Here is a 26,822-nt window from a genome sequence, read left to right as displayed (position 1 = left end):
CTATAGGAATACGACACCGATCGCGGCATTCCTATATAAGCTCTATTCAGTATTATTCAGCAGCTTTTCAGCTTGCTCCGGAGCAAATTACCCTCCTCCATCCCCAGCTCCTCCTTTCGCCACAGTCAGGACTTGGCTTTCTGATATTCCTTGCTAATCAAACTCCTTTATCTTGAATAAAGTGTTACACTTACTGTAAATATCATTAAGTACATTAATGATATCTGCCTTGTTCTGTTCTGTTAACCCTAGGGGGTTTATTATTGCTGCTCTCCCTGCTCATTCATGACAGGCTGCATGGATGGGCAGGAAGGTTTTTGCCCAGAACGGAACCATACCGCCAAACCAAACTTTATGCTAAGTATCTATCATTTTGACGATAGTGGTCCTGACAGAAATGCATATTTGTTTGACAAAACATGAGCTAATTTTGCCTCTAGGAATGACTAAAAATACAATTGTACCCCCCGTCACCCAAGTTCATCAAAATCTCAAAAGCTCGCTCATTTGTATGGCAGGCATGCCACTGCAAGAAACCATTATCTTGAATTGCGTTCTTACTGTCTTGCATCTTAAGCCTGTGGAAAAATAATCAAAAGTCTCACTTCTGGGAATCTCAAATAACAAAAATCATATTAAAGAAGTCAAAGGTACTGGTACTTTGATACTAAGTTGATGGTATATTTAAAAACATGCCACATAATAAGTGGTTTTGAAGATTACCAATTGAAAGTCATATAAAAACCAACCATTTTGATCCGAACCTATTCTAATCAGTATTTTGGATTTGGCTCTCTGATAATGCATCCCTCTGGAAGCCACAGTATTTGTTCAGCAGCTAGTGAGGGAAACGGACATTAATATTTTACCTGCATCCCTGAAAATCCTCAGGTGACAGTTGTAAAATCTCCCTGGATCCCATTCGTGAGCAAGCTTTCTGTCAGCGAATCAACAAGGCTCACTTTGCTGCTGCTGCAATCCTTCAATAAAAGCATGTTTATCTCATATGTCTTCTTCACATTGTTTTTATCTCGCAAGGAAGGTTTCTTTGTCATTTTAGGACACCCTCACATTCTCCTCGGGCATGAATGCAGCCGTTTTTATTGGCGGTTCTCAGTGTTGTTAAATGTCACAACCTCTCTCGATTGTCCTCTATGGTTTCTAAAGCTTTCAGTCTTCTAATGTTTCAATGTCTTGCTACACTCTTAAAAATAAAGGTTCTTTATTGGCATCCAGGGTTCAAGAACCTTTAACAATAAATGTTCCAAAAGGAAGTTTTCATAGTGATGCCATAGATCCATTTTTGGTTCCCCAAAGAACCTTTCAGTGAACAGTTCTTGAAAGATTTTTTTTTCTTATTGTGAAGAACATTTTAATATTCTAAAGAACCATTTTATACTATAAAGAACCTTTTGTGGAATCTTAAAAATAAAGGTTCTTTAGGAGGAGAGAGAGAGAGAGTTATTTTCAGAACTGTTCACTAAAAGGTTCTTCGGAGAACCCAAAAATGGTTATTCTATGGGATCACTGAAAAACCTCCCTTTTGGAACCTTTATTTTTAAGAGTGTAGATGTTAAAGGTTCTTCATGGAACCATCAATGTCAATAAAGAACCTTTGTTTTTTAAGAGTGTGGAACCTTTCCATTCCACAGCAAGTGGTTTATAGTGTAAAAAAGGTTTATTTGATTTTTTTTTAAATGTTCTTCACACTAAGAAAAAAAGTAGTTCATCTAAGAACTGTTTTTTGAAAGGTTTTTCCTGTTTTGTTTATTGAAAGGTTCTTCAGGCAACCCAAAATGGTTCTTCTATGACAACAAAGCAAAACCCTTTTGGAAACTTTATTTTTAAGAGTGTGGAGAGACATTGGCAGTTATAACAACAAACATGTCTTTCCAAATGCTTGCACGTTAAACACCACTTACCTAAACGAATTTCACTGACTAATTACCAGTGTCAACGTGGCCTTATGTGTATAGAAGATCAAAAACAGAGCCATGAGGAAGGAAATGCTTTGTTGGCGAAGATGAAAGCCAACTGTGGTCTAGTTATTATTCTGTCACGCCAGGTTACGCAGTTTGTGCCCTTTCGATTGACATGTTTGTTATTTGAGCTCTGAGTGATGGGGAAGGGGTTGGACGATGCTTTGGGTTGCCAGTCTGAAGACTGGATGAACTGACGTAGGCAGTGATTTGTGTCATTCACCCACTGTGCACTGCTTCGATCAGTTTGCGGTTGGTTTCTGAACCCCTCTGGCTAAGTCGCGGAAAGATCGTAACTACTAATCAGTCCCAACATGTCCCTCGCTGTCTCGAATGGGCATTTGTTCTGAAGGTTCTCATCATTTTGAACCATTTTTTGTCTGTTGCCATTTTTTTTTTAACATTCTCTTTATTGTTTTTCGTAAAGAGAGAGAACAAAACAAAACAAAACTGTACCTAGATCCAAATTACAACACTGCAGGAACATCACACCTTTTATAATAAAAATGAAATTCGAATACCCTTCCCAGTTTCTTTTTCAAAAAAAAAAAGGGGGGGCTGTCACAAATGTTTCAAAGTGGAAACAACACCTTGTCAAAAAATAAAAAAAATAGTCTATAAAGCATCCCCAAGTGTCATAGAACTTATAAGCTTTATATTTTATAGAAAACCTAATTCTTTCTAATTGAAGGTATTGCATGACCTCTCTTATCCAAGTGAAATGGGTCGGGGGGGGGGAGGGGTATGTCTAGCACATATTGAGGAAAAGTGAACCAGTTTTTGTGCGTCATCCCACTGGTCTTCTGTAATATTTATTCCCAGATCTTCCTGCCATGCTTCACGTAGATATTCCAGTGATACGTTACATTCAAGTTGTGAGAGTTTCTTCAAAATAACCGATATGCCACCTTTAAAAAATGGGTTATTCAAGAACAGTGAGTCCATTGGTGAGTCTGGTGGTTCCTTGGGGAATGAAGGAAAATTATTTTTGATAAAGTTACGTATTTGCAAGTATCTGAAAAATTGGGACTTCGGCAGATTAAAACTCTGTTGTAATTGTTGAAATGAGGAAAAATATCCATCTATGAACAAGTCTTTGAGTAAACAAATTCCACTTTCAGACCAGTTACGAAATGATACATCTGATATGGATGGAGGAAATGAATGATTAGCAGTTAATGGAGCCTGAGTAGAGCATGCATGTCATTTATAATGTTTTCTTATTTGAGACCATATCTTAAAAGAATGAGTTACTACAGGGTTTATTATCTTAAATGAAGGAGGAGAAGACAGAGTTGAAAAAATTAGTCCCGGCCAAGAGGAGGGGGAGCATGATTGGTTTTCTATCTCAGTCCAGTCAGCCAAAGGATCATAAAATGCAAATGAAAGGGCTCGTATGTTACATCACCAATAATACAACTGGAAATTAGGTAGACCCATACCACCCATAGATTTAGGTTTCTGTAAATACGTCTTCGATAATACGAGTTCGTATTCTAAATACTAGTTTTATTATTCCAAATGAACTGAGAGACCATCTTAAAGAATGCCTTATTAATAAAAAAAAAGGAATACACTGAAATAGAAATAAAAATGTAGGTAAAATATTAATTTTGATAATATTAATGCAACCTGCTACGGAAATTAGTAAGTTATTCAATTTTTTAAAACTTTGCAAGGTCTGATCATATATCTTCAAAAAATTGTCTTTAAATAATGCAGAGAGGGTTTTAGTCATATTGACCCCTAAATATTTAAAAGTCTGAAACTTTAACCCTTTGGGGTCGACAAACGCGGATACGCGTTTTGTGGCATCTTCTCCTGATAACACCGAAAAGAACTTAAATTACACTTTCAGTTTTGATCTTACAGATAAGAGCAATACATCAATCGAATCTGTAAATGGTCTACTTTTATTTGTATACACACATAATAACAACAAAACTTTGTGCATTTATAAAATAAAGAAAACAAACAGGGTGCGCTGTCTGCCGCCTTGGTCTGCGTGATCTTTATTTAGAAACGCGTCATTAAAATGAACTGTAACTCAGCAAATACTCAACAAAGAGACATGAGAGATATATCTATAGAAAGCTTGACATGTCTACTTTGAAACTAAGCAAGTCTTATCGAAAGCAAATATTCTTTGATAAAGTAATCCATATGAAACCAACGCGATGTCCAGTCTTTCACGTCTCCTTTCATTATATCTAATGTGACCACGCATTAGATATACTCAAGGGTGAGAGTAGGATGGTCGGTGTGTTTGCATGGTTAATTGTAAATAATACACTTTTAGAAAGATAACCTGAAATAACACCAAACTCCTTTAAAATTTACATAATAGCAGGTATAGATATAGAGGGGTCAGAGATATATAGTAGTAAGTCATCAGCATACAGAGACACTTTATGTTCCTTCCCTCTTCTAGTTATCCCTCTGTAAGTATTGGAAGCACGTAAGGTGATGGCTAAGGGTTCTATGGCAAGCGCGAACAAAAGAGGGGAGAGAGGACATCCTTGTCTAGTGGAGCGACTAAGTGGGAAATAATTAGAAGTAGTACCATTTGTTTGCACTGGAGCTTGAGGCTTTGCATAGAGTAATTTAATCAAAGAAATAAATTAAGGCCAAATCCAAACTTCGATAGGGTGGAAAAAAGATAATACCACTCCACCCTATTGACAGCTTTGCCATTTGTCATTTATTTTAATTTATCTCTGATCGCTTACAGGCCTGGCTATGTTTTCCAAAAGCATTGTAAGGCTAAGTAGATCGGAGAGACCATTGGTGCCAATTTTGGCAAAGTAAGTAATTTTGAACTTACAGAGTCTGATAAAAATGACCAAAAATAGAGGCTTCCATCCACTCTTCCCAAATGGTGTCACTTGCTTTAAGCAAGATAAAATGTACAAAATTACTAATAATGAAATATGGATTTAATTCAATTTTCATATTGCTCCTAGCTGACAGTGAATTATATCTGGCTGGTAATAAAAGGAAGCATTCGCTCACAAGGAATGTACACATAATGCTTGCTTGCGTTTTCAAAAGTTCAGCTATTTTTAACTTGATAATCTCAAAAATAAAGATGCTTGATAAAGGTTCATTATTGGAATCTATGGTTACATAAAGAACCTTCAACATCCATGGAATTTCCATTGCACAAAAGTTTCTTTATAGTGGAAAAAGGGTCTTTAGATTATTAAAATGTTCTTCAAACTGATCACAGAACGGTTATTTGGGGGATTTAAAATGATTTTTCTATGGCATTGCTTTTGGAACCTTTATTTTTTAAGAGAATGATCATTTTTGGTTCTCCAACAAACTTTATAATAGTCTAACAAACCTCTTTTTTTCACAATAAAGAACCTCTGTGCAATGGAAAATGTCAATGCGTAAGGTTCTTTGTGGAACCGCAGATGACAAGAATAATTATTTGTAGAGTTTCTTAAAATATGCCACTTATTGGGAGAAAAGTGGAAAGGCAGTAAGAATATCACAAATTGTATACAAATATAAAGAATGCATATAAAAAAACCGTGCAAGGTCTTGTGCAACAGTGATTTTTCCACAGTTAAGGGGCATTCTAACTCGGTTACATGGTTAAAATCGCTGTAATCCAGTAATGTACATTTTAATTGCATAATTGCATAAAATATTAAGCCTATTTAGGAAAAAAACGATATTGTATAAATTATTTTTACATACCCCACTGGCAAATAGTTATTAAATATAATGACATCACTTTAATAGAATTATGCAAAAATGAAAAAGAACAAAATGTGTAGGCTAAGAAAAATAAACTTGTTACTTTACTTTTGATTTGACTTTCTTACGCAATTTTTTTTAGCAAATTTAGTGATTTAAAGATGTTTTGATATTTTACTGGGAAACAAGACAAAAATACAGATTAGAAAATGTTTTGCAGTGATCTTTTCACCATCTCCTATCAAGGGCAACATTCCCAGAACATTCTGGCACTGAGTAGCATCTGGCATTCACCTCTGCATCCTTCCCCTTTTGTGCCATTTTCCCCTGACGCTGAGCAACTGGAAGCGCTCCAGTTTTTTTTTTTTCTTTTTCCTTTTTCCCCCGCTCCCTCCTCAGGACCTGTGACTCAGACACCATTCTCCAGGGTCGGCTGGCTGCTGCTGTAAATCAGTCTTAACAATACAACCAGTCTAGAGAACAACACGCGTCATAATCTCAGGTCATTGGTTCCATGGGACGATCACAAAAAATAGTTTGACAGAAGATACATCCAAACCTGATCATTTCCTGTTTCATTCTGAATAATCATCAAGACAGTTTACTGTTGAAAAGAAAAATAAACTAAATGTTAAATGAGGTTACTGTTAAATAAGGAGAATTTAGTCTGTAAGGACTGGTTTCTTTAGGCATAAATGATAATACTCTATATATTTTTATATTTTATGAAGTGTGATGTTCCACTATTATCTTAGGGTGCTTAATTAATAGAGCCCACACCCAATTTTCTATAGCGCTTTTTTATGCAAATGTTGATATGCTGAATCAAATATGCTGCACTTACAAAAAAAAAAAAAAAAAAGGGTTTAAGAAACAATTTTCACTTCAACAATTGATTTAGGAAAATTATGTTTACTCACCAACTGCTAGTAAATTACACAAATAATAAAAAAGAAATGCTAAGTAACATGAAATAGTTCTGTTCTTTTTTTTTTGTTAAAATCAAAACTCAATAAAGCAGTTCTGAAATGTTCATGTAAAAGATGAAATTGTGAAGTAAAAAAGACTGAAATAGTATTTTCTTGCATTTTCTTGCTTTTCTTTATATTATTTATAACTTTATTTTATTATTTTTTTTTTTTATAGTGTGGATAACACAAGGATGCAAATATAATTTCTAACATGTGCATTAAAACAAGTAAACAAACAAACAAATAAATAAATAGAATTAAAATTAAAAAGTCATGTTTTCCCCAGTGCCTGCAACTTCCATTTCTATTTTGTGCCAATGTTCCCAAATTGGGATGAGAAAATCTTTATTCACAATTTGTTTTTGTGAAAACTTTTTTTTTTTTTGTGCAAATTAAATCCAATAACCTCTCAAGTCGTAACTATAAATTAAAGGGAACTTTCATACAGAATGCATTTTTGGTTTGAAAAACATGAGACGCGGGCAGTGGAATGAGGAAAAACACTTCAAAATATGTGTGTGTGTGTGTGTGTGTGTCTCTGTTTTCCATTTAATTAAACTTATTTTAACTCGAGTGCCACATTTATGAAAAAGACATGAGAAGCGAGTGTACAAAAAAAAATAAAAAATTTGAAAAAGTAGCGCAGTGGAATGGAAAAACACAGTCTGTGTGAACCAGCCCCCAGAACTAGTAAGAAAATAAAATCCACCCGAACTCTAAACTAGAGATCTGCGCGGGACTATTTTTTTAGTCCAGCTCCTGCTCGCTCCCGCAAGGTTATATTCCGCACCCACCTGCTCCCGCTATATATTCACTCTTTGTTCACCCGCTGTCCGCTTAGAATAATTTTCTTCCCGACCCGACCGTTCCCACTAAATTTAGATCTCGTTCACAATCTCACACTTAAATTTCCGCTACTGAAAGAAAGAGAGATAGGCTAACAAATAAAAGTGTAGTCTGTACAAAATTGTGTTATTTTATTCGTCTTGTCAAGTCTTGAATTTATTGACTTTGACTTGAATTTATATGAATTATCTTAAGACACAACATTTGTTTAATATTTTATGCAACACAGTAGAAAAAAAAAGTGTCAGAGAAAATAAAAATGTTGTACAAAAAATTGTATTTCTTATTTTTATTCGTCTTATCAGGATACAATTCGTTTAACATTTACAACACAAAAAGTGTTGCAGAGAGAAAAAAAAATGTAGGTTGTATAAAAATAGCCTATTAGCTATTTTTATTTGTCTTGTCAAAATACAAAATTCGTTTGACATTTTTCTGTTAACAGTATAAGTGTCGCAGAGAAAAATAAATAAATAAGACATCTGTCATTTAAAATTATAGGCTAAGAAAAATATAAACAAAACCGAGTTGAACGTCCTTCAAGGTCCACACTTTGCTTATTCTGCTCTGTCACTCATGGACAACCTGCTGTCAGGCAATCATCGCAATCACTCACGTCAGCACAGTCACCTCTTCCGACACACACCAGATTCCAATCACCCGAATTCTGATCACCTGCACCTGCATCACCAATTAAGCCCGCTATATCTTCTCACTCCACTCAGCATTCCAGTGTCCGGTCTACCGTTCACTACCTGAACATTGCCAGACTCCTTACATGCTTTACTAACTGTTGTTTCCTTACCTCCAGAAGTCAATTCAGTCTCCGCTATTCCGATTCTCCTCAGCCCCGGTTCATCTCCAGGATTCCTACTACTATCATAACCCAGATTACCAAGAAGCTAAAATACCCAGAACTCTCTCATATCTCTCTTACTCACCTGCCTTCGATCCTGACCATCACAGCATTGACAATAAACCCCTCTGTTTACCTGAACTCCTCTTGTCTCTTGCCTGTTTGTGACACCTGCCTGTTCTGTCTGAGGGCTGTATATTTAGGCTACCACCAGTACAGCCAGCTCTGAGCATCGTTATGCACATGCTGCGCACATACCCTGCAAATAAAACGTGTGACATGCGCACAGTACGTGCATAACAGTCCGAGTGCAGGCTGTACCGGTGGTCAATAAGAATAAAGCACAGATATGCTGTTCTGAATGGACGTCGGGAACGGGATATTGTTAGACTGCCTGCTCCCGTTCAAATTACACCGACCATTACCGCGTTTTATTCGGGATTTTAATCCCGCAGCGCAAAAAATCTGGTCGGGTCGCGGGAATGCAGACCTCTACCCTAAACCTTACAAAAAATATAAAAAGTTACAAAAGTTTTCATACTTTTTTTGTACTAGCCAAGTATACAATAACATTTAACAATGCTATCTGTAATTAATTATTATGGGTACAGACTGAAAGTTACTTCAATCTAATATGAACAACCCTAAGTATCAGCAATAATGTCTTAGCAAGCCCCATTAATTATGTATGTTACTTTTATTGATACAAGATTACTACATATCCTGTTCTTAAATCAAATTGCTACACAGCCTATATGCACCTTAAATTTCATGCTCCAGATATCAATATGAATCACTGACATCTCATTCATTTTCAGTCCACAGTGACTTTTTTTTCCACAATGCATGCTCCGCCCCGTCCCGTTTAAATTACCCAATTATGTTTAATTTGGCAATCTCTTTGAAATTTGTACAGAAACATTCCCATGCTTGTTTTCAGACATCTAGGTTGAGCTATCAGACATGGCTCAGTGCTTTTCAAAAGCATGACTGACTGTGTTTGTGTCTCTCTGGATTGATCTGCTTAATGTTTTATTTTGTGTTTTGTCACTCTTGTCTTCAGCACAATAAAACAAACAGGCATAGACTAAACACGGCATTCAACGGGACAAAACACAGCTTTGAAATAGAAACAGGCTTTTAAGTTGAGAAGGAACCCCCTTTTAAACCCACCTCACACGTTTGCTCCCCCAGGAGCTTGTGGCTTATTTACTTTGTTTGTGCTGCGTTCACTCTCCATCTTTTGCCTCCTCTTTCAATTTTTAATGCTATAGATGATAGGTGTTTCTCCTCCGGAGTGATGCAACTGCCTGATCACACAGAATGTATAATTGAAATGCCCCTCGTGCCAAAAATGCAGACGACAAAAACACACAACCAACGAAGGATGATTGTGGGGATTTGGGAAAGCGTATCCATAACCGGAACTGTGATGCAAAAGATTTAGAGGCTAAGTTCTGTTTTGCTTGACTACGTGGTGCATTTTTCATTTTGCAGCACAAAGCAGTGCATTTAAGATCAAGCAGAAGGCTCTGCCAATCAGCTGCAGCAGCAGTGAAATGAATGGACAAAAAGGTAAGGGCTAATCCTACTCCAGCTTTGCCTTGCAGCAAATGAGATGGGTGTATGTTATATCACATAATTAATATTCATGAGACCAGCCGATTAGGTTTAAAATTGATCTCCTCCACTTTTTTTTGTTTAAAAATTATTATACACCTACGCACCTTTGTGAAAAAGTAGTACACTTTAAGATACTTAAAAGAGAGTACTTATAAATAATACTAATATATATATATATATATATATATATAAACACATACATACACTATATATATATATATATATATATACATATGAGACAATATTTAAGGTTTACAGACACTCAGCTGAATGCTAATTGCAATTAGATGAAAATGTATGCATGCATAATGTAAATATTTGTTTAAATACAATTAGCTGAAATATACACAAAACATATTTAAGATTTTTAAATACTCAACTGAATGTTAATTGCAGTTAAATTAACATTTATTAGTTTTAAATTATTATTTTATAATATAAAAAAAGCTGAACTTTTGTGCTTTTTGACCCACTTAAATAGGACTTAAAGACATCTTTACATGTAATTTCATAATTACTTCTACTGTTTTCGAACTTTGGTTAAAACAATAATTTATGGTAAACTAAAATATACTTTAATGTAATTTCTATTCAAATGTGAATGTCATGTCTTACATATTTGCAAAATGTTGTATATATTTATAAAATATATTAACTTTAAATTAAATATCACATACACTACAGATAAAAGAGTCAACACATCAAAATAAGTGTACTTCATTAAATTATGGCAAAATATTAAATCAATGATTTAAAATGTACTTTAAAGTAATAAATTGAATTTGACTACATTACAAATTGCACTTTTAAAAGTGTTAAGAATCATGAAAGTGTCACTCTTTAATAAAACTTTTATTTGATTAATATTACATTGTTTGAAAGTACAGTTTTGTGTTGTTGTTTTTTTATAGACTTTTAAGGTTCAAAGTACACTATAAGTGTACATTCAACAAAAGTGTTTCTTTTTAACAAGGGTAGCTTTATATATAAAAAAAAACCCTCCAAACTGAAAATACCTCAAGCACCCCAACATTAAAAACATGGAAAAAAGAAATATTCGCTATTTCGATCTTTGAGGACCTCAGGCCCGCTGTACTGGGCATTTCTGCAAAAACCAAAGCTGGAAATATAGAAACTGTCAGTAACTTTGCAACCGCTGAGAGCTGCCAAGAAGCTTCTTCCAAATCTCTTCCATCATCAACTGAACTTATGAAGAAAAGGCCATCAGTACATCTAACACACACGGTTCCCAACCAGCCCGTCAGCGCCAAACCAAAGGACAGCTGTGGGTCACTTCTGACCTTTTGTCTTCTCCCATAGTGCAGTTTGGTGACATTTTTCTTGCAATCCCAGAAAAAAAAATACATACTAGGGTTGGGCGATGTCTACCAAATTGGCATCGGACGATGTCTACAGTGAAACATCATGATGGACGATGACATCGGGGAGCGGGGCGGGGTTAGGGGTGTGCCCAAAGCGTGAAACAAATAACGCGTTATACGGAGCCACTAAAAAAGGAATCACGATGTCAGCTTAACATTGACATCGTCGATCGGCCCAACCCTAATACATACTGATATATACAGTATATATATTTATATATATATATATGTGAAATTAATATCAATCTGGAATAAGGTCTCAAAACAACAGGGGAAATGGCTTTTTACAACCCAATTTACTTCCCAAAAGTGATGTATTTCCAAATAAAATTGGGATGTTCAGGGAAAATGGGTAGGGTGGGACCTGATTTATCAATCGGGAATTGGTTGGAATGTAAAAAGTTGGCCAGTTGATTGAAGGAAAATGTTCTAGGTTGAAAAACCTGCACCAATTAATAATTTACAATAACAGGAACGTGTATTAAAGTAAATTAATTTGGATGTCATGTTGACCTCAAAGTACTACATGCGAAATTTTTCTTCCAAGCTTTAACGTCAAGAAACATGCAAACACCCTGTTCTTGCAAAACCAAAGACCTGCCTGAACAAAACAAACCTCGGCAAAGCATAAGCTGGACATATGTTCTTAGCGCCTGCTTAATCTTGCCTTTGTGAGGCAAGACCTCAAGCGGTCTTTCAAGCAGCTCACCCACCCTCGAGCGCTTCGAATTAATATTCCACTGGCCATATTTCCATTTGTTAGGGCACAAAATCTCTGACTACCCACACAGCTCGAGGGACTCTGGGAGAGCTGGAAAGGTCATATCCCATACGTGAGAAGCAGCCATGAACACTTCACAATTAAAAAAATCTACTAGACTGCTAAGAACTAATAATAGCAAATATATATTCCATTGTTGATACCGCAGCTTGCAAAGTGCGAAAAATGAAAGCGCTTCCAATCCATGCATGAAAATTAACCTTTTATTACCAAGAAAGAGCAAACATAAAATTAAACACTGCAAAAATCTTGTTAATCAGCATTTGTGTGTGTGTGTGTGTGTGTGTGTGTGTGTGTTATTTTCCAGTATAAACATCCTAAATATCTTATACGGTTTTACGTTGCAAGTAAATGTATCTTGATTTAAGACTTGTTTTCAAAGAATGTATCTTGAATTAAGTTTATGTCAGCTTTTTACAGCACAGTGGATTTGAACAGAACTGTCTAATCTTTTTTTTTAAGGCTGTTTAGGTTTTTTAATCGAAAAACTGAAAAATACTGATTAAGAGAACCCATTTTTGCAATGCACAACCCTGTCAGCCTAGCACTTTAGCAGCACTTTTGTTACTTTTAATATGCCATTACAACTTCAGCTCCAGAGCAATAAATATTGCCTTGAAAGGCACTGTTCCTCCCAGTCTCCCAGCATGCACCTTGACATCAGTGCCATTAGGAGCTCATAGATTTGTCCTTAAGAATGTCTGACAGGCTAATCTATTTTAGAGCCTCTTTTACAGGTCTGTTCGGAGGGAATCCAACTGAGGAATCCACATCACTTGATGAAGTGAAAGTTTAGAGACAAGAGCATTGCAAGTAAGAGGGGCACTTCGGCCATCCATTACCTAGTAATGGACTGAGAGAAAAGTAAGAACTGCACACTAATGGAAGATGGGGGTTGATTTCCTGTTGGATCGCATCCATAAATTGAAGTGATTGGCTGTTGATGTGGACAGAGGGTCAATTTATACATATTCAGATCAACCGTCTATCAATACTTTCATAATTATACAACTACGAAGACAGTTACAATAAAGTAAAAAAAGGCTTGACATGAATTTAAAAATTTTCTTATTTAATTTTTTTATGCTAATGTTCTTTCAGGCCTTGACACTTATTTGTTTTTGTTTTTTTTTTCTCCCCAAGGAGCACAAGTGCTCCTAAGTTGAAAAATTAAGGAGAGTAATAATAATAATAATGATAATAATAATAATAATAATAATAATAATAATAATAATGTGTTTTTCCTAAAAATGATTAAAGGAGACATTTACAAGCATAATAATTTAAATTATAATATATAAAATACACATTTTTTAAATATTCCTCCAAACTGCATTTAATAAATTAGATTAGTGCATTCTGATAAGCTATATATCTATATTCACTACATGATGTCTGCACGCTGTTTACACAAATCCCCAGTGAAGTCAATTCATCAATTTTGTATGAACTGTCGATGAGCATCAGCTCAGTGCAGTGCAAAGAGCGTTTCATTTCCTGAGGTTTTTTTTTTCTTCTTCACAATCAAGGAAAAAAAAAAACATGCACCAACGATAATGCATTAGTGATGCAACAAACAACTTTCCCTCTGTTTTAAACCATTTGTATTTGAAAAAAACAAGAACAACCATTTAAATTTTGGGGTTAAATAAAACATAGCTCACAAAGGCATTAACGTTGCACACAACATCGCAGATGGCTAAACTTGGGGAAGACTTGATCTCATGGGATAGTTGGCTTGTAAGCTAGCATAAAATGCTAAAAGAAAGATCTCACGGGATCGTTGCCTTGTAAGCTAGCATAGAATGCTAAAAGAAAATGTGGTCTCTTTAGCTGCTTCTGAATTATTCAGAGCTAATCTGTTTTGGACTGCGCCATTGCTCTACAACACTAATACTCAACTGAAACAACATGCTTTCAGTAAAAAAAAGCTTCAAATTGAGCTAAATTAATTGGTTTTCTCAAGGAAGAAAGCAGACTGGGGATTTTAAAATGGAAAAGACATTAGTCAAAATTAATGTCTAACACCGAACGCGAACACTTTTGTAGCACCAATTTAGTCATGGACGCAAAAAAAAAAAAGTGTATTAAAATACTTAGTCCTCAGGCATTGCTAGATATGAAACTACAAGAGTTCAGGCTCATGTTGGATTTCAAAAGGCTAAATCTGACTGGTTCTTGACAACAAATGGTCTGTAAACAAGAAGAAAATATAAACCGCTCATAATTTAACTCTCATCTTCTCATATCGACTACAGATTAAAGCATCTGTGGAATAAAAGCAGACTGTGGAGGGAAAAAAGTCAACTGGCTACTGGGGAAACTCCCATGGCGCATTGCTCATGTTTTAAAAATTCTGTTTGAGGAAGCCAGCGAGACTGAAGCTTGTCTTTGGGCCTCAGCTTGTGGTATTAATGTAGGATTTGCGGTTCCTCTGTTCCAGCAATGTATCTGGCTTTTAAAGTCATGGAGATCAGCCTGGGCTGTACTGTGGAACCTGCAGTTTAAAGCACTTGCCCAGGCCGCAGGTATTCGAGTATGCTGCGCAGCACACCTGAATACATTTGCTACTTCAAAAAAAAGCATGCATGCATGGCTCATAGTTTCGTGTTCAGAGGGCTGGAGGTGGATTGGAGTCGTTAAGCTGTTGAAGATTGATCGTGAACAAACTATGTTGCATATTGAAGTCATGAGTTGATGATTAACACATTGACAATTCATGGGATAAATGAGGAGTATAACCTCACACGTTCCACCCTAATCACTTTTCATGAGGTATAGCCAACAGCAGTTTGAGTGGCAAAAACATTTGGCTAAGGTAGCATAAGCAGCAGACTGCTGTTGGCTATACCTTAACCTTTTAATAATTAGTAAGGTAGTTGTTTATTTAGGTATGGGGTAGGATTAGGGATGTATATATTGTATAGAATATGCGCTTTATGTACTAATAAACATAATAGGCATGCTAATAAGCAACTAGTTAAAAGTGAGAATTTTTCCATATGTAAAAGTATTGCAGATTTTAGCGTTAACATGATGCTAAGCTAAAAATGTGATACTCTAATGTTCTCTGACTTCGCCTGTTATTTTTTTAAAGTCTTCAAGTGTTGTAAGCCATGAACCAAACCAGTTGCCTATGAGGTGAAACACATATTTTACTTTTATTGCAAAATATGCATGTATATACAAATATTTAAGCAGTCTGAGAGCTGTAACAAATTATCAGTCATGTTTCATTTAAATTCAACAGAAGCATATCGATGAACAATCTTGTAGCCCACAGTAGATCTGCCTTCAAAGTTACCTTTAAAAAGTCAAATCATGGAGAAAATAAATGGAGTTTTCACTTCCGGGGCCTGACTATTGCACCTTGTTCTTTTCACTCATTTTTACATGATGGGATTTCCTTTTACCCACCACATGCAAATCTACCTTAGAGTTTTGCCAAAACAAAGTATTTTAGGGCTGACAATTTTGCAGTGATACCCTAACATTCTGCATACATAAACAGCTTAGTAGGTTTTAGAAAGGAACTGCAGATGTTCTGCACCAAAATCTTGATACATAGATCTCATTACTCTGATATAAAATTACTCATACCATGATATAAGATTTTGCTCATATTGCCCACCCCTACAGTGACGGTTCTCTAGCAGAGCAGACAGATGCCCATTAAGTGCCAAGTGATTGGAAAACAAATAAAAAAAAACACACACCCACTGCACAAACTTGTCTACAAGTCAATTGCACTGTGTATCCATGCAATGCTACTTTAATCATTAATCAACCGTTCAGTTTACAACCATCAAACAAGCCCTTAACTGAACCCCTATTGATCAGGGCGGAGCTCCTGTGACAATTTTGGCAAAGGTCGAGTCACACCTCATTAGTCCATCACTATCCACCGTTTGAGCCTCTGCTGTCTATTTCAGAGATGGAATGGGAAAAAATCTGTTCATTCCCAGTGGATCCTTCTCTCTTTTTCAGGCATTTCAGCTTCCAATGTACTAGCTCACAAAATAGGGCATAGTGGCACAGAATTCCCTGCATGTACAATTTGTGGGCCACTGGTGCTGATGGAGAAAGGTAGAGTTCTGGGAGGGGGATGAATAATGTATTGGCGAAAGGCTTCGCTGTGTGAAAAGCTCTTGTTGATATGTTGGCGCTGTGTTCATCGCCTGAGAAGAACAGGGGGAGAGACATCTTAATAACAGCTTTCCCCATTCAACTCGAGACTCCATAGGGCACCAAATTGTTACCTGAGCCCAAGTCGAGTCTATGTGACTGACTTGCTAATAGCCATCTGCCTCTACTTTCCTTTGATCCGGTGCTATTATGAGACTTAAGCCTGAAATCAACCAAGCAATTACAACCCAGAAACAAAGGGCAACTGTCTACAGACGCACTAAGGAATAGCAAGGTCTTTCCAGGGTCTAATTCACAGCAGTGCACTTTCATGTCCTAGTTTGCAACTCTCGGGCTAATCTCTGCGGTTTGTGGGAGATTGAGAGGAACCGAACCTACCACTTTCCAAGGAGAATTTAAGGCAAGACAACTGTGAAATTAAAGTGACGACCACTTCCACTGGGGATGACACTTATTGCTGAATTGATTCATTCCAAGCAGGGAACTTTTTCAATCTTGGTCCACTTAGTCCATCTCTTAAAAGTAATCTAGGATAGTGACACCCACACTAATGAGTTCCCAAGTTAATGATTAAGACAAATATCAACAAATATCGATCACATTCCATGAAGACATGTCTGGAGGCAAAGAATAAAACTTGTCATTTAGCATCGATTAAGATTCTAAGAGCTGGAGGCCACAAGCATTTATCATCGGATGTTCAGGTTCTCCTAGATCCTGCGGCTGCAGAGAAGAGAAAGTTAAGAAACTAGGATGTTTTTTCTGACATCTGAGTTCCACAAAATCTTACTCTAGTGCACTTTAGGGATAGAAAACATGTCAGAGATGACTATGTTGACAGTTGTTTGGTATAACGATGAATTTCAGGGAGAAGGTATGGTTCATTTTATCATCTGGGCCTTGCAGAGTTGTAAACAACATCAAGAAGTTTGAATTCAGATATATTTGGTCTAAAATAAGCTCAATAATGAATGCACTGCTATACTTGTAATGATCTTGGATCATTTTATGCTGCTCGTAACATTACAAATGACCCCGCAGATGTTTAATTTGCAACTAAAAGAATACGATACCACAATTCATGTTGCCAGAAGTGACAGTGTAGCACCAACACTTAAATGTACACCCACCTCATTAATGTTTAGTCCACGGCCTCAATTTCTGTCAACACTTTCACTATTGTAGTCATTATGTGACAGCAGTCTTGCCAAATGAGATGCTGTGCTTCCTGAATGGCATATTTACACTGATACAGCCAGAGATAATTATTCTGTTCGAAAACATAGAAAGCTGCTTTACTGCCTACATAAGCAGCTGCCTAGTAAGATGACATATTTGGAACACTCTGCATATACAGTATCTTTGCATGAGAGACTTGTTCCTGCAGCTCAAACAGAATAGTATGGTGCTAGCAACACCAAGATAATGGGTTTGACTCCCGAGGAATGCATCAACTGATAAAATGTTAATGTAAATGTAAGTCGCTTCGGATAAAAGCATCTGCCAAATGCATAAATGTAATCAACTTACGGTTGATTCCAGTAGAGTTTGTCATTAGCATGTTGCTAAGCTAACAGTGTTATAGCACAAAACACATAACACATGCCTATGATGCTGTCTAGGCAAATTTTGAAACAGAATCTTTGTCTCTTTCAGAATGACCCAATCCTGGATATGATTATTATCTCAAAAGCAATGAAATTATACAAACACACTGCCATTTTGAAGTCACCGATTGATCAATGACTTCTGACAGAGTCCTATCATCTCCAGAGCCTCTCCATGTTCACTGTGGCTAGAATCCTTAATAAAGATGAAAACATTGTCTGTGACACCGCAGTTGACGGATCAAAGGTTCTGACCTGATTCTTCTGAGTCTGGACAGCTGCAAGTGATCGTTTTCATAGCTGCAGTTCGGATATTATCCTGCTAAGCCTTCAAAGGAATTTGAAGATGTAGACGATGATGATAGAGAGATTCAAATAACCCAATTTCTTTCCCCTTGTTCCCTGAGCTGATCTAAAATGTGCAAGAAAGTAGGAATCACAACTAAAATCAAAGCAGTTGTCTTACCTAACGTTGGCATCAGGAACTTGCAGAATAGGATACTTAATGATCTCATTACACATTGATAAAACTGCAGTGGACAGAGGCTAATTAACGGTAATTGCAAGACTGTTGCTATTAGTGATGTACTGAAATGACAATTCCTGCCTAAAACCTGCAATATAGGGCTGCGGATAAGGGGTATATTTTAGCCTCTCACTGCCTGTATAATGCATTGGGCAGACAGGTGAATGGTACAGTCACGCTCACTGTCTGTTTGAATTTCTCTATGCGCGTGTCTCAGCTGTAAACACTGTCTAATAACTAGACCCTGCACCTAGAAATGTCATAGCAACCCTAGCAGCCACATAGCAAAATTATAATAATAACTGCTCAGAACGCCTTAGTAGCCTCACAACAACACCCTGCAGCTAACAATACCTTAGCAACCTTACAGAACACCCAAGCAGCCACATAACAAAATGTTGACAACCACTCTGAACATCTTAGCAACTTTATAGCAACACCCTGACAATGGCTTAGCAAAAACCCATTATACCTTAGAAATTGAACAACACCATCCTTACACCAAAACACTCAGAACACCATAAGAATCTCATAGCGACAGTCATAACTACTCTAAACCAAATCACATCCTCGGCAGGATCTGTTGAAATTTTGATGAGAGATCAGACAACACTTGAAGTCACTTCTTTGCCGTATTAAAGACAGGTTAGCCCTTGGGATGTCCTGAATTTTATTGGATGCACAGAAAATCAATGGACAAATTCTAGTCGACGTAAAGTACTAGATGATGTGCAAAATGTGAAAATGTGTGATCAGTCAAGTCAGCTGTGAAAAAGCTATAAGAACCTAGAAATTATTGTGAAAATATATTGGTACAATATCTTTATTCCAAACCTAAGAACATTTTAAAACACAAAAGACTAAGTGCTCTCTTTTTTTTAGAATACTAAATTGCTAAATTTCATATTAGAGGTAAAATGATACTAATATCACTACAATATTCTAGAAAATGAAACAAGAATCTGCATAAAATGTGTATAAGTATTCTCATCTATCAATGCTAACAACCACTCAGAATATCTTAGCAACTGCACAGAAACATCCTAACAACCACTCAGAAAACACTCTGAAGCTAGCAATGCCTTAACAACCACCCAGAACTTCCTAGCAACCAAATACTAAAATGGTATCAAGCACTCAGAACATCTTAACAATCTTACAATAACACCCTGCTGCTAGCAATGCCTTAGCAACAACCCACAACTTCCTAGAAGCCACATAGCAAAATGCTAACGATCAACCGGAACACCTAAGCAACTGCAGAACAACATCCTAACAACCACTCAGAACATCTAACAATCTTATTGCAATACCCTGCAGCTAGCATTGCCTTAGCAATTACTCACACCTCCTTAGCAACCACATATCAAAATGCTAACAATCACACAGAACACCTTAACAACTGTGCATCAGTGCACTCACAACCACTCAGAAAACATAACAACTGCAAAGCAAGATCCTAACAACCACTCAGAACGTCTTAATCTCATAACAACACCCTACAGCTTGCAATGCCTTAGCAACCACCCAGACCTCCCTAGCAACCACTGATTTTTTTTTAATCACACAGAACACCTTAGAAACTATACAATGTGTTAACAGTCACTCAGAACATCTTAACAATCTAATAACAACACCCTGCTGCTAGCATTGCCTTAGCAACCACCCAGAACTCCCTAGCAACCACTCAGAACAACTTAGCGACTGCAAATAAATAAATACATAAATAAATAAAGTCAACAATGAAAAAGGTGGTGTTAAATTTTATTAAAGGGGTCATATGATGCTTTTTTAATCTCTTTGGTTTTGAGACTTTAGTCTTTGCAACTTCAGTGATCTTATCTATTCACGAACAGCTTGTAACACTCCAAAGAGAAAGGAAAACTTGAAATCGCATCATATGACCCCTTTAATCTTCATTGATTTGTATGCATGATTAGTCATTCAAACAGCTGTCCATTTCTTTCATGAAGACTGCGCCAATGTATCCTTAATGCATTCCATGAAACATCCAGACCACTGCAACACTCAATACAGCATCCCGAGGGCATTCAATATGTGTCTTTTTGGAAATGCTCTCAGGTGCATCTTCTCCTCTAGTGGACATAAGTTCAGTGAGCACATTTAATTTGAATCAAACGTAGCCCATTAAAGTCTTAATGTCAGTGGTTATGCACACACATACAAACATACTGTAGCTGAGGATAATGAAGTCGAAGCCTTTCCACATCATACAGCGTTGGGTTCGCAACCATATGAAAAAGTGTTTCCTTCGTCTCCCACAGGATAAGCGCTGTGCCACTTGGGCACCAAAGCAATAAGAGTGATAAACTCATACAGGATAATCAAATACGCAAATTAGTATCATTAATAAATGTCTCCACTCTTCAAATCCTGAGTGGACTGTAAATCACTTCATAAATAAAAATTAATGAACAAGCCGGGGTGGTTGGCAAATCTGGCATGCAAAGAGAAGATGACAAATACCTGAAGGTAGGTGTGGACGTAGGTGTTTCGTTTGGTTTAATTTCAAAATAGTCTGCAAAAATACTCGCACGAAGGAGAAGTGAAAAACGACTTGTGATGAAGTGAGAAATGTTGCTAATCTGAGCTCCACCGCACTGTCAGAAGAGATAAATTCCACCTCCCTGCTAAATTGGACAGTAAGCCCAATTAACAGAATTTGCTGAGTGCTGAAAAGTCTCTGAGGTTGTGTGAATCCAGAATCCATATCTGCTACAATATAAAGATAGTTACTTTTATAATTTGATAGTTTTCTATATGACATTTTGTATTTTTAATTCAAACTTCTTATTTGACATAGCAGGTTATAAGATTAGCCTTTACCAAGCATTTATCCTGTTGTGTTCCATGAATGAGACTCAATGTCCCTATCAGTAAAAGTACAGTAAAAGAACATTCATTATCCGCCTAAATTTGTGGCCATAAAGTAACCACAGCAAAACACCCTGCCAAACAGCTCTGAGCAATGTTGGTTTTGCCAACATACATTCTGAGCCAAAATCTATCATAAGTCTTTCCCTCTAGCACTTGAGGCACTTTACACTCAAAATCCTGTGCTTTTTAAAAATAATTACACAATACATTTAGCCAAAACATCACAACATGCTTAATCGCCCCTCCAATCTCACAGGAAAATGTAAGTATTTAATGAGGTAGCGATTTTGTATGAATTTGCACGATGTCGTATGGAGCCCTGCACATGACACCGGAAAAAAAAAAAAATAATGCATTCAAAAAAAAAAAAAACAACCATTAACACATGTTAGACTGCACCCCATGAACACAATCAAGCCTAGAAAAATACCACTGAACCCACCCCTTTAAGAAAATAAGGATGAAGTCGAAAAAGGAAAGTCCTTGAAAGATTACTTTTGAATAACTGACAAATAATTCTGATTCAAGCTGAATGACTCAAGCTGACAAATCATTCATAATAAAACTAGAAATTTGTATATTATATATTGCATGCGCAAATATGGTCAGTTTTCAGTTTTGTACAAATTGGTGTATATATCATTTGTTAATACGACAATACATTTGTTTTTGGTTTGATGAGTCTTTAAGGTAACCAAGCTCATTATTAAACAAAAATCAGTGCGATGACTCTGTGAGGTGAAGAACCGCTTTGGCTGTTTCAATTCATCCCAGATCCTACCAAACAGACGCGAGCACTGCGAACGACTGATTTTGTGAACCAGTTCCACCAATTCATTCAAAAATACAAGAGAACAATTTGTTTACAAATCAACCAGCCCTACAAGACTTCTCATACTTTTCTTAAGAAGTGTGAAACAATCATGAGGTTATTTTGTTGACATACCACAGGCTCCATTAAGCAACCCCAATTACTCATCATGTCAGGTTACACCTTACCATCTAATTTGTTCCCTAAAAGGTACAAGTCAAGTTCCAGTAATTATCTTCACTCACTAATGAGGGAGACATCTGGAATGAATCTTCTTTCCTTGGGGCACATCACACTTTGTTTTGCAAGACATTTGTGTGAAAAGTGTCCCAGAGGCACAACATCCCCACCATTAACAGACAATTGTGTTATTTACATATTCATTTATTTGAAAGGTGAACTTCTTGTTGGGGGAAACACTGCAAATTGATGGTTTGAAGCTGTCTCAAGCAATCAACTTTGTATTGCAGAGATGAATGAATAAAGCAACCCAAACATTTCTCACTGAATAAGACTTGTTTTTAAAAAATATAATCTGTAAACACTGATGAAACTGACAGGTTGTCATTAGTACAACCAAAATAAGTCTCTTAACAACTATTTTGTTTACTCATGCAGAGACTGCTTTGAGTTTTTCAGGACTTTATCTTCAAAGACTTCTTGTTTATTGTTTTGTCTGACTCACCTGCTTCTCTGGAAATCTGCATGAAGGCCTCTACTCCTTTCTCGCCGTAGCTTCCCTCCGAGGCCACCGTAGACACGTAGTTCCAACCCATCGATTTCACTATGTCCACCATGGCCTGCGCCTGGAAGGAGTCGGGAGGTACGACGCGAGAGAAGAAATCGTACCGGCGGTCATCGCTCAGCTCTGGAGCGGTGGAGGCGTAGCTGATCTGCGGAATCTGAAACCAGACGAAAATAAGGTGGTTAGATTGACTGTCGCTGCGGTTGCTAAACTGAGTTGGCCCGATTTTTATTTCCTTCATTTCTTGTAATGGAAAATGATGGAGTGTTTCCCACCGTGATTCCGTATTGAATGTCAATTACTCAAACTTTCATAGGCAATTGTATCTGCCACCTGTCTCTTTGACACTGTCATAATATGAATGCTGGTCTACTGTGGGTTTTTGCAGTGAAACTTATATCAAATGGACACTGAGACAAGGCTGCGCTGACTTTGGATCCCGCTCTACTGACGTAAGTGACACTTACTTAAATGAGCTAATGTAACACTACTGTCTTTTTTTTTGTTTTTCCTCAAATATAAATTTTATTGAATAGAATGTCATTTTTTCTTAAATGTATGGTTGTTGAGTGTCACTGTAATTTGTGTGTTCAATGTTGAGCTGGGTTAAAACGTTTGGTAGGAAACAAAGTTGGTAACAATTTTTCTTGAAGCCTTTATGTATAACACATATATTATAGAAATATTATGATTAAATTTGGTTACAACTATTTATGAAAAGATACATTATCAATATATTTTCAAAAGTAATTGTAAACAAAGTTAAATGTATCATAATATTTGCAGATTCCTTGTTACATCTAAAATGTTAAACTTTCTAAAGGTATAACAATTAATTAATAAATAAATAAATATATACATATATTATCATAAATTATATTATAATAAATATAGAGATAGAGAGAACATTCAATGCACTATAATGTGCATTATAACAAAGTTAATGCATTAAAAATACTTTTATAATGCATTATATATAAAGGCTAGTGTTACCAAAAAGTTTACTTAGCATTACACAATAAATTATTTTCACATACAATATAAAATATACAAATAATATTAAACACACAAACAAATAAATACATTGTAAACTCATTTAAACTAATTGATGCAAAAAAAAAAATAGACCTGAATCTCAATGTTAAGATAGACGTATTAAAAAATATATTCTTCTTGGCAACAATGTCTGATGAGAATGATGATTCTTCCAGTTAAAAAAAAAAAAAGCATTTAACAGCAATTACATTAATACTGAAACATATTGAATACATCACAATACTGTATCTATATGCATTTTTAGCAATGTCCCCCAGCCCTAATCCTCCATGACTATATGGTAAAACAAAACGACCAATCCGCTGCAGTTTGGCATATACATAATCAAAATTTGGTGTCTGGCAGATATCAGAAACTTCCACATCACCCACCAGCTGTGTCGGTGCAAGCCGCAGCACTACATTTATCATCTTGGACAAGCTGCATAATATACTCATTGTTTTTTAGTTATGTAATGAAACAGCGAGTGCTGCATTTAAGTCATTCACCTCAGAATAGGTCATGCTGAGAATATACACAAACACTAAAACGGTCACTTAACACCGTTTAGCATAAAATAGTACCGATTCTACTCCCATGTCCTCCTAATGTACAGTCAAGGATGACTTCAACTCTGAAATTTGACGAGTCAACCTCTCAGAAATGATGAACTATCTCCTGGAACAAAGCTTGTTATGAAGTTATGAAAATGTCCTTGGCTGAGGCATCAGACCCCAGATGATCAGATGATCACGGCCAACAACATTCAGGCTATTTTCCAGTGTGTTCAATAACCACTTGTTTTGAGTCAAATTGCAGTATTACAGGGGACCTGAATATGTAAATGTCTTCACACAATTTCAGATAAGCTAATCTGCAGCAGTCCTCACTAGCAAGCTATCAATATCCCACATTATCCACCAAAGCCCAGGCATGTTTTCTATTTTCTGACAAATGCTTTGTCACATCTTCTGCGTTAGAAGTCTTGCACTCAAATTCTGAGCAATACACAGTTATATTATCAAGGCATGCAAAAGCATGCTGTGCCCAGGCTTCATATGACATTTTTTTTCTCTGTTTAATCAATAAACACAGTAAAGTAACGTTGAAATGACCCTCAATAGGCTAGTGAACAAAAATAAAAAGTTATGTTAATTTAAAGTACATATCTGGGGGAAAACACATCAACATTACAAGGGGAAGTTGATGGGACACTTGGAGAAAAACAGATCCACTTTTTGCCCCCTGCAACTGGTGGGTGAACTGAAAAAATAAACTGTCCATGAATAATGATTACGGACCATGAAACGGTATTAAAAAGGTGACTTTGCGAATATTTGTTTAAATCATACGATAAGTTAGCTCCTAGTACACACAAACACCATCCTAAACACTCAACGCTCTAGCAGGCTTCTAAGAAATTCAACATATCTTTTGAAAACTTCAAAATAAGTTTGACTTAACTTGCGCTCAGGGCTTTTTTTTTTTTTTTTTCAATTATCTTCAAGCTTTTTCTCCATTTGACACAGGTCTGGGATCTTTGACCAAGTCAGGCCAGATTAATTCTTCTGAAAGTTTATTCCTTTCTCTGAAGAAGGCTTCCTGCTCGACAGCCAGCAAAGTTTAGCCAAACTTTTTTTTTTTCAATTAGCCTTTTGATCTCACTTGATTTAATGGCGAGCTAAGCTTTTCCATTAAATAATTTGTTAAGTAAGAACATATATAAGGGACAGAAACATGGGGATGGGTGTGAGAACTGTGTGCTTTTGAGAGAAAAACACCAGCGTATTTAGTGGTACATAAGCTGAATAAACAAAAGTAATGTTCATGTTGCACTGAGAACGGTAGTCTTGCATTGAAAGCCGTTTTGAACAGTGCAAAGAGTCCTAAAACTCTTTTGCAAGATGTCAGTTTCTTTGCTAATTATTTCTCCTGGCACACAACTATGTTGGCTCTTACAGCGTGAATGCAATTTTTGGAAATCTCAGAACATTTTGGAAAGAAAATGCAGAACAAAGCATATTTATGCACTGAATATAAAATTTTAATTTTGTTATTGCAATGAAGAAAGAAAATGCAGCAGGGAATGGACAAAGAGTTATGGGGAAAAGAGGGAGGAATGGAAGCTAATGTGATTAGGTTGGTTTAAACTTTTCTTGTCCCCGGCTCAAGGAGTCAGAGAGCTCATGCTAACTGCTAAGCTACAAACAGAATCAAACAACACAAACAGAGACCCAATAAATGTATAGTATCTAAAATCAATGATATTTACCACCAGTAATAAAGAAAATCTTTTTTTTTTACTTCCCCCTTAAAATATTTAAAAATCCTTGAAACAAGATCAATTTACTTTAGAAGCAACACTACATAAAATATTAAGACTTGTTTTCAGAGAATGTCTCTAATACAAGAACATTTGACAGTTTTTACCATGTTTAAAGTATAAACAAGTAAAAATCACAATTATTTTGAGTTGGAAGCCATGGAAAATGTAAAAGTTGTGGAAACCTAACCCTAACCCTAAGTCAGAATATGTGGGAAAAGTATTACTTTCTGTAAGCCATCCTGAGACACTACCCAATTTCATGAAATCAACATATATATATATATATATATATATACAGTAAATTTAACAGTACTACCATCACCAGCTGAAGCAATTACAGGTTGCCTCTTTCAACTCAAGTCAAGGTCCTGAAGCAAGAACTCGCCTTTCAAGCTTTCCAATTCAAATAATTTCTTCCAGAAAGAGTTTCTTCCACCCGCAGCAAGCTTTGACTATCCGCACCTTGAGGAGTCTGAAGGAACAGATCTCAAAGCCCCAAATCAGGGTATAACAGAGATCGGCTTGAGGTGAGACTTAGAGTTTCAAAAGCAACACCCCTTCTCATTCCTCCATCTTTCTTGT

The 26,822-nt window shown here is 36.4% G+C and overlaps 1 protein-coding gene across 2 annotated transcripts in view; it reads right to left on the bottom strand.

The window, feature by feature from the left end:
• The window catches only part of grm7 (glutamate metabotropic receptor 7), a 240,684-nt gene that overhangs the window by 152,341 nt on the left and 61,521 nt on the right, over positions 1-26,822 (bottom strand). For both annotated transcript variants that reach the window (XM_016503641.1, XM_016503640.1), the window contains exon 2: positions 22,820-23,036. In XM_016503641.1, the coding sequence (XP_016359127.1) occupies positions 22,820-23,036 (217 nt within the window). The remainder of the gene's footprint in view (positions 1-22,819; positions 23,037-26,822) is intronic.

The sequence above is a fragment of the Sinocyclocheilus anshuiensis genome, unplaced genomic scaffold (assembly GCF_001515605.1).
Source record: "Sinocyclocheilus anshuiensis isolate Anshui unplaced genomic scaffold, SAMN03320099.WGS_v1.1 scaffold2488, whole genome shotgun sequence".
Lineage (NCBI taxonomy): Eukaryota > Metazoa > Chordata > Actinopteri > Cypriniformes > Cyprinidae > Sinocyclocheilus > Sinocyclocheilus anshuiensis.
The sequence above is the reverse complement of the archived record's forward strand: the minus strand, read 5'-3'. Positions and strand labels throughout refer to the sequence as shown.